This window comes from Nycticebus coucang, chromosome X, assembly GCF_027406575.1.
Source record: "Nycticebus coucang isolate mNycCou1 chromosome X, mNycCou1.pri, whole genome shotgun sequence".
Taxonomy (NCBI): domain Eukaryota; kingdom Metazoa; phylum Chordata; class Mammalia; order Primates; family Lorisidae; genus Nycticebus; species Nycticebus coucang.
This window is the reverse complement of record NC_069804.1, coordinates 42,104,751-42,113,860: the sequence shown is the minus strand read 5'-3', so window position 1 is coordinate 42,113,860 and position 9,110 is coordinate 42,104,751. Positions and strand designations below refer to the sequence as shown.

The 9,110-nt window shown below is 43.5% G+C and overlaps 1 protein-coding gene and 1 pseudogene across 1 annotated transcript; one reads left to right on the top strand and one right to left on the bottom strand.

Annotated features, from left to right (window-relative positions):
* Positions 1 to 5,542: 5,542 nt before the first annotated feature.
* On the bottom strand, positions 5,543 to 6,070 carry LOC128578113 (NHP2-like protein 1). Its single transcript, XM_053580557.1, has one exon. The coding sequence runs from the start codon at positions 6,045 to 6,047 to the stop codon at positions 5,715 to 5,717; it is 333 nt and encodes a 110-aa protein (XP_053436532.1). The 5' UTR covers positions 6,048 to 6,070; the 3' UTR covers positions 5,543 to 5,714.
* A 1,097-nt stretch (positions 6,071 to 7,167) lies between these two features.
* Positions 7,168 to 7,779, top strand: LOC128576776 (alpha/beta hydrolase domain-containing protein 17C-like; annotated as a pseudogene).
* Positions 7,780 to 9,110: the final 1,331 nt, after the last annotated feature.

Here is a 9,110-nt window from a genome sequence, read left to right as displayed (position 1 = left end):
CTGTGTCATGTGGTCAGCTTCCCAGACCATTTGCAGGCTCATAATAATGCCCCTTTTATCGCACGGGGCACATACAATGGGCTGATTGTCAAGGTATTCAGAGGACCTTTCATGCTCCCTACCATTCACAGGCATCTGGTATTGTGAAGTTTGACCAGCCTTCTCAAAATACAACTTCATAAGATTTTTGACTCTACTTCCCTAACTTCCTCTTGGTCTACATACCTTAGTAAGGCAATTAGGTTATTGAATGCAGTTGTCCCCAGAAAGGACTAATCCCTTCTCAGATATTTCCTGCATGATTAACAGGACAAAAGGAGTAGGGTTTATAGAGAATTTATTTTGAAAATTCAGAATGTTTTCTTGACTATTTCTAGGCATGCTGGATTTTTCTTTCCCTTAATGGCAGCCCCAAGCCAGACTGGTAGCTTAGCACAAAATGAGACTAGGGTATTGAAACTTAATTCTGATTCAGTCATCTGGATTCTCTTGCTGGACTGCCATGGTCTCTAGATCATAAAGATAATGACAACATGGTTAAGCACACTGCTCAGCAAGTCCCCCTATAATGATTCATGTGGGCCAGAATGAAGAACATAGTGTAAATTTTATAAAAATATTCTTGTCTCTCTTGCATCTGACCCTTGTGAACAAAAGGTCTGGATATGAGTAATAAATAATTGGGAAAAGATGAAGTTATAACTGCTAGAATGGGCCACACCAATTTTGTGGAGGTGGAGGGAGAACAACAATGCTAGCACTAGGGAGGGAATACCTCAGGTGCCAAGATGAACAGGGGAGAGAGGACATTAATGATCTTTTGTCTTTTAGAAGCATCCCACAGCCTTCCTCAGGAATGAAAAATGTCCTGGTGTGGCTCTCCATTACTGTTTTGTTTGTGCACTTTAAATTAAACTGACTTCTGGGTCTGCTATCCTCGGCCAGACAGCTCTGACCATGATTTGATCATTATTGCCCTCTCTGGTTTACTCCTTTTATCTTTTGTATATAGCTCTTCTTTAATTCTTAGTTTCTGCCAATTCACAGTTTCTGATTATTTATAATCTGAGTTTGTTCTGACCCTTAATGGTCCCAGCACTAATTCTGACCCTTTCTCTAGACATGTGCTCATCTTCAGCTTCCTTTGCCATTTGTTTCAGATTTTCCAGTTCAGATGCCCAAGAGAAGTAATACAAAGTCATTTTGGCTTTGGGACCAGGCTACACCCTAGGTGCCTGGCCTGCGTATCAGTCAGGTGCTCATCAGTCAGGTGCCCACCCTGGCCAGCTCTGCTATGACCATGATTGGTGGTGGAGAAGAGAAGCACAATGGGTCATATGTAACAATGTATGGAGCTGCTCTTTCAAAAGGAGCTGAAGGTCATATAGATTCTCTTAGAAGGAACTATGGGTAGAGAGGGCATTAGATATATCTAGAGTTTGCTGTGGAAAGAGCAACCTCTTTAGAACCTTGTACCTTCTCTTTCTGGAGAGGGAAGGAGTAAGAATACATTGGTTAGTGAGTAAGTACAAGGTGAAAAAGCAAAGACTATTAATTATGAACTATTCCAGAAGTCTTTAACTGTTTTGCTTATGAATATCTTAAAAATTTTAACAAACCAACTGTTTACTTTTCCACACATTTGGAAATTATCTAGTATTTTTCCTTCTAAATTGAAATAGTTACAAGGCTAGGTGTGGCAGCTTACTCCTGTAATCCTACAACTCTGGGAGGCTGAGGCAGGTGGATTGCTTTAGCTCATGGGTTTGAGACCAGCCTGAGCAAAAGCAAGACCCCATCTCTACTAAAAATAGAAAAACTAGCCTGGTGTTGTGGTAGGGCCTGTAGTCCCAGCTACTCGAGAGGCTGAGGCAGTAGAATTGTTTGAACCCAGGAGTTTGAGGTTGCTGTGAGCTATGATACCATGGCACTCTACCCAGGGTGACAGAGTAAGACTCTGTCCCAAAAATAAATGAATAAATAAAATAAAATAAAATAAATGAACGAATGAATTTTAAAAGCTGCAAATTATGTGTTTGGGTTATGGTGAAGGGTTATGTGCTGTAACAAGGATATCTCCAACATTTAGTAGCTTAAAGAATAAAGAAGTTTATTTCTTTTTTCTTTTCTTTTTTTTTTAGAGTCAGAGTTTCACTTTATCACCCTCGGTAGAGAGCCATGGCATCACAGCTCACAGCAACCTCCAACTCCTGGGTTTAGGTGATTCTCTTGCCTCAGCCTCCCAGGTAGCTGGGACTACAGGTGCCCACCACAATGCCCAGCTATTTTTTTGTTGCAGTTTGGCCAGGGCTGGGTTTGAACCCACCACCCTTGGTATATAGGGCCGGCACCCTACTCACTGAGCCACAGGCACCGCCTGTTTATTTCCTTTTCATATAATGATTTCAAATTTCAGGCTGGTTCATTGTTGATATGTGGATCACTCTAGTTATTACTATCCCAGCCAGCAGGGAAAAAGAGCAGAATCCCAGGGCCACGGAATTTCTCTTAAGTGAGGGAAGTTGAAGTTACTACATCATTTCTGTTCACATTCCCTTGGAAAAACCTTTGTCACATGACCATGGGTTCACTCCAAAAGAGGCTGGAAAATGTAGTCCCAGGCTGGGCAGACACATTCTAGCTACAACTCTATCGTTATGAAAGAAGGAACAACGGATTTTAATGAGTGTGGCTCCTCATGGATCTACAAACTACAAGACTAGTTATTTGTCTACTCTCTCCTCATATCCAACGGTGATGAGAGGACAGGACAACCACAATGAAAGTCATTTGAAAAAAGAAATACCGGGAGGCGCCTGTGGCTCAGTGGGTAGGGCGACGGCCCCATATACCGAGGGTGGCGGGTTCAACCCCGGCCAAAGCGCAACAAAAAAATAGCCGGGCGTTGTGGCGGGTGCCTGTAGTCCCAGCTACTCCGGAGGCTGAGGCAAGAGAATCATTCTAAGCCCAGGAGTTGGAAGTTACTGTGAGCTGTGATGCCACAGCGCTCTACCGAGGGCGATAAAGTGAGACTCTGTCTCTACCAAAAAAAAAAAAAGAAAGAAAAAAGAAATACTAATAGTCATTGGTCCACAGTAATTATTAAGCTCACTTAGCAAGTAATGCAAAGACTGCCAGGGATTAAGACTATTTTACTGTCCCTGATTGTTTTGATGGAGAGAATTCTTTTCATCAGTGTCCTCAGGGAGGGACTGGTTTTATTCTCTCAAGTGTTCTTCTTTGTCATTCTCCATGATCATACAGGGTAGCCATAAAATTTATGTGCAATTTTATGGACACAAACTTTATGGACACCTTGTATATGAAGAGGAAGTTGAGGAAAATACACTTGTTGGGAGCTACATGATTTTCACAACCTGGTTCTTGCTGTTGCAAGTTTTCCTAAACATTATCATCCTCTGTGCTATCTAGAGAGTTTGTAATGCTGCATTAGTAATGCGCCACTATTGTCTCTGGAAATTCCCCAGCCATCATTGGCAATTATTTTGCGAGTTTTTTTTTTTTTTAGAAACAGTTTCACTTTGTCACCCTCGGTAGAGTGCAATGACGTCACAGCTCACAGCAACCTCTAGCTCTTGGGCTTAGGCGATTCTCTTGCCTCAGCTTCTCGAGTAGCTGGGACTATAGATGCCTGCCACAATGCCCAGCTATTTTTTTGTTGCAGTTTGGCTGGGGCCAGGTTCCGGGTTTGAACCTGCGACCCTCAATATATGGGGCCGGCGCCCTACTCACTGAGCCACAGGCGCTGCCCTACTTTGCAAGTTTTGATTCTGACATTTTCTTTTTTTTTTTTTTGTAGAGACAGAGTCTCACTGTACCGCCCTCGGGTAGAGTGCCGTGGTGTCACACGGCTCACAGCAACCTCTAACTCTTGGGCTTACGCGATTCTCTTGCCTCAGCCTCCCGAGCAGCTGGGACTACAGGCGCCCGCCACAAAGCCCAGCTATTTTTCTTTTGTTGTTGCAGTTTGGCCAGGGCTGGGTTTGAACCCGCCATCCTCGGCATATGGGGCCGGCGTCCTACTCACTGAGCCACATTTTCTTAATCTTACCAGAAAAATGTAAACCTTTGCTTATATAAAATTCATGCCTTGCTGCTCTGTGCCTTTTCACAAATATGGTGTTTCCATTTTAGTGCCAAATAATGATGTAATGTTAAAAAAATTAATATTACAGAGTCTCACTATGTTGCCCTTGGTAGAGTGCTGTGACGTCACAGCTCACGACAATCTCAAACTCTTGGGCTTAAGTGAGTCTCTTGTCTCAGCCTCCCAAGTGGCTGGGACTATAGGCACCCACCACAACACCTGGCTATTTTGTTGTTGTTGTTGTCATTGTTGCTTAGCAGGCCCCTGCTGGGTTCGAACCCACCAGCCCCAATGCATGCGGCTGGCGCCCTAACCACTGAGCTACAGGCGCCAAGCCTAAAAAATTTTTTTAAATGGCAACTGAACTTAACATGTATTATATCAATAGTATATATGTGTAACTCAAGTGATGGCCATGTGAATTGCTATGGCTAAATTCCTTCATCTTTCAACAAATACATCAGGATAGATGGTTGACAAATAGGGATTGTAATTCACCATCGATTGCAAAATACTCTTGATTTCTAGAATGTTAAAATGTATATATATATATATTTTTGTAGAGACAGAGTCTCACTTTATGGCCCTCGGTAGAGTGCCGTGGCCTCACACAGCTCACAGCAACCTCCAACTCCTGGGCTTAAGCGATTCTCTTGCCTCAGCCTCCCGAGCAGCTGGGACTACAGGCGCCCATCACAACGCCTGGCTATTTTTTGGTTGCAGTTTGGCCAGGGCCGGGTTTGAACCCGCCACCCTCGGTATATGGGGCCGGCGCCTTACCGACTGAGCCACAGGCGCCGCCCAAGAACGTTAAAATGTAAAAAAAAAAGAAAAGGTTTTTCTTCAACTTGAAATATGAAAGTAGGTATCTGTTTAGTTTGCTTCTAGTCACCTTCATATGCCAGTATCCACAATCAAAGTAATTTTCTGGACATAATTCTTAGATCTGCTTTATTCTTTGCTTCCTTATTGTCTCCGTGATTCTCATTTTTTTTTTTTTTTTTTTTGGAGACAGAGCCTCAAGCTGCCGCCCTGGGTAGAGTGCTGTGGCATCACAGCTCACAGCAACCTCAAACTCCTGGGCTCAAGTAAGTCTCCTACCTCCGCCTCCCAAGTAGCTGGGACTACAGGCACCTGCCACAACGCCTGGCTATTTTTTGGTTGCAGCCATCATTGTTGTTTGGCAGGCCCAGGCTGAATTTGAACCCACCATCTCAAGTGTATGTGGCTGGCGCCTTAGCCGCTTGAGCCACAGGTGCCGAGCCTCTCTTTTTTTTTTTTTATTAATGACAGCTAACTTAGTGCCATCTGAAACAGTAGGCTCTGTGGGGGAAAGGGTACAGGTCATAGTCTGATCCTTGCCTCCGTGCTGCATCTACTGTTTGTCTTTATGCTTGATGTGAAGGGTTTTTTTTTTGTTGTTGTTGTTTTTAGTACAATATTTTATAACAATAGGAAGTAGCTGAAAATACTACATGGTAACACAGACAATATGATACACAAGCTCAGGGAGAGGGGTCAGCAGGGCGAGTGTAGCAGAGGTCACACTGGTTTAGACTAAGAGCCTTTCGATGGACTGCTGAATGGACTGGATCTGCTGCTTCAGCTATGAGCCTTCTTTGATTGTGACAGAACATGCAATGACAGGTCTGGAGACCCCACAGGTCTGCCCTAAGGCCTGCTTGGAGCGCACAAACACGTAGGGCACATTCTTGTCTTCACACAGCAGCGGGAGGTGCAGAATGATCTCCAGTGGCTCAGCATCTGCAGCCATCACAATGAATTCAGAGATTCCCCTGTTGACGGTTTTTGTAGCCTCACTGGCTCCTTTCCGAAGCTGCTTGTAGTTACATGACTGCTGAATGAGGTCCAATAGTTTCTTGGTGAGGTGGGCATCAGCAAGGGGATAGGCCTTTGGATTTACATCAACCTCAGTCATGACTGCGGTTCCGTGGACTCGACACTCCTCAAGAAGTACAGCCAAACTCAGAGAGAGAACGCTTGCCTCATACTAAGCGCTACATGGGAGAAGGAGCGGAAATGTTGACCCTGCATAGCAGGAAGAGGAAGTCTGATGTGAAGGTTTTAATGAGACTCGAAATAAACTTTGAATAAGAAACTTATCTCTTGGATCCAGAAACAATTAATTAGATTCCAATCCTGTGAGGCTTTTATTTTTTTTCCAATTTTTTTTTAATTGTTAAATCATAGCTGTGTACATTAGTGCAATCAAAGCTGTGAGGCTTTTTTTTTTTTTTTTTGTAGAGACAGAGTCTCACTGTACCGCCCTCGGGTAGAGTGCCGTGGCGTCACACGGCTCACAGCAACCTCTAACTCTTGGGCTTACGCGATTCTCTTGCCTCAGCCTCCCGAGCAGCTGGGACTACAGGCGCCCGCCACAACGCCCGGCTATTTTTTTTGTGAGGCTTTTAATATAAAGATTCTTTCTATTCCTTTTCACTTCTGTTTGCAGACTAAGTACTGCCTGAACTCACTGCTTTCTTGTAACATCTTGCTAAACCATTCCAAGTTAGCATTCTGGCTGTTGCTTTAGAGCTACTGGCTTGATAGGACTGCCTTCCAAGTTAATATAGGTAACAGTTGTACTAGTTGTCTTGAGGTGCCCAGATTTCTGGCACAAACTGTTTCTTCATAATTCACTGCCTGATCATTAAGCAAATATTGCATAATTTGGGTCCTCATGGTACCAATTCTTGTACTGGTTAAGAAATGCCTGGCTGCCATAACAAAGAGGCTCCCTAAACCTTTAAAGGCCTAAAACACAAAGAAGGGGCTACTTTCCATGCTCACTCACCCGTCTCGTACTTTCCGTCCCTCCTCCTGGATCAGCCAACCAGTCATCTGGGTGCTGGCGGCAGGCACCAGACTGTCCTGATGCCTGAGCCAGGCCCTGGGATGAACAGCTTCTCCCTAGACAAGCTGTGCTGCTCTTCTGCTGTCTGCCCTTGCCCTAATACACTTGCAGCCTGCACCCCAGTTAGCCTGTGGACAAGCAGTACATGCAGTGTGAGCTCCACCCTGTCAAGGTCTTCTTGAGCATGGCTGGGACAAGGTCTCCCTCCAGCCGGTACATGCTGCTCTTCTAGCACATCACGGTGGACCTGGGACAGATGTGCAGTGTCCGCATTGGCCTCTGCTGGCACATCTACTGCAACATCTTCTATGACAGCTTGGGCTATGGTGTCAGCTTGGGCAAGCCTTCCGAGAAGTCTCTCTGCAGACATAGGTGCTGCATAGCAGGTGCTGTGCACAGGGTATGGCATAAGTCCTGAGAACATTATCTTATATGATCAGAATGCTGGGATTGTCCCTATGGTGGATTTGGCCTCATGATTATGAGTGCACAGCAGTTAATTCTCCATTACCTTCCATTCTGGTTTGCACATGTTTTTTTCAGATACCAAGAAAACATACTGCCCTGATGCTTTCCTCGGTATTGACAAGATATCTAAAGTCACCTCGCCTGTATTGGTCATTTACAGTCCAGAGGGTAAGGTCACTGATTTCTCCCACGGCCTACCAATGTAGGCACATTGTCCCTGTGCTGTGGAGCCCCTCTGGGGTGGGGCTGGGCATAATGACATAGAGCTTTCTGTGTAGTATTAGAAAGACTAAAACAGTTTATATCTCACAAACTTCCTAATTCCTGAAGACAAGAACTTTATTTTACATCATTTACTGTGAACAGAAGAGTCTTCTGTTTTGCAAATGCTTTAACTATATAGCTGTAATGGCTTGAAAACCACGAAGAAGTGTCCATTCTTTAGGATGTTTTACTCAAAGAGCTGATGAAATCTGTCTTTTGCAGCTGGAGGTTGTTCTACTAATTTATATAACATGTTAACCTGAGCAGTCATGATTCCCAGCTTCATTACCTTGCTAGAATGGGAATGATAGCCGAATGTAGGGAGATAGTATTCTAGTGCTATAAAATATGCTCAAATCTGTTTCTCAACCCCATTCATCATTTCTGCAGGATTCAACCCTGTCTCCACCAACGTTCTCAGTATTTGACATGTAGCCGTTTTTCAGCCACTAGATTAGTGGGTTCAACCCATTTGTGAAGCTGGAATAGTATAACAGGAAAACTATTGTGGTGAAAATTCCTTTATTAATTTTTTTTTACCATGCTGATCTCTTTTATCCCCAAACAAATGAACTGAAGGGTAATCTGCTAGAACCATCGTGAACAGCTTTGTCAACTGTAACCATAGAAATATAACTGGAATATTCTTAAACAAAAGGAAACTAGGAGTTTTTAAAGTATAAATTTATTACTAGCCCACAGAGTTTTAATATTATGATTACGTAGTTGGTCTAACAAAGACCCTAGCTGACTTTCCCTGTGTAAAATCCTCCTTATAGGCTTTTTGAAAGTTCTGTACATACCTGCAATCCCATTGTGCATAGATTCCTAATGGGTAGTTTTCTTTAGTCAGGATGAACTAACGATGAACTACAAATTCCTTTTTGTAGTTATAAATATGCTTTGAAGAATGTATGTAATTAAAATTTTTGTAGTTGTAAATATGCTTTGAAGAATGTATTTAATTAAAATTTCACTAAACTAAAAGCAAGCAAACAAAAAGAAGTGGATTTCTTTCTTTATTTTCTTTTTTTGAGACAGAGTCTGACTCTGTCTCCCTGGGTAGAGTGTTATGGCATCATAGCTCACAGCAACCTCAAACTCCTGGGCTCAAGCAATCCTCTTGCCTCAGTCTCCCGACTAGCTGGGACTATAGGTTACAGCCTGCCACAAAGCCCGACTCTCTTTTAGAGACACGATCTTGCTGTTGCTGAGGCTGGTCTTGAATCCCTAAGCTGAAGTGATCTACCCGTTCAGCCTCCCAGAGTGCTAGGATTACAGTTGTGAACCACAACACCTAGCCTCAAAGAAGTCTATTTCTTTCATGCCATAGTCTGACCAAGCATTCTAGCTTTCTACAATAGTCAGACAGGAATTCAGGTTTATGACAGATCT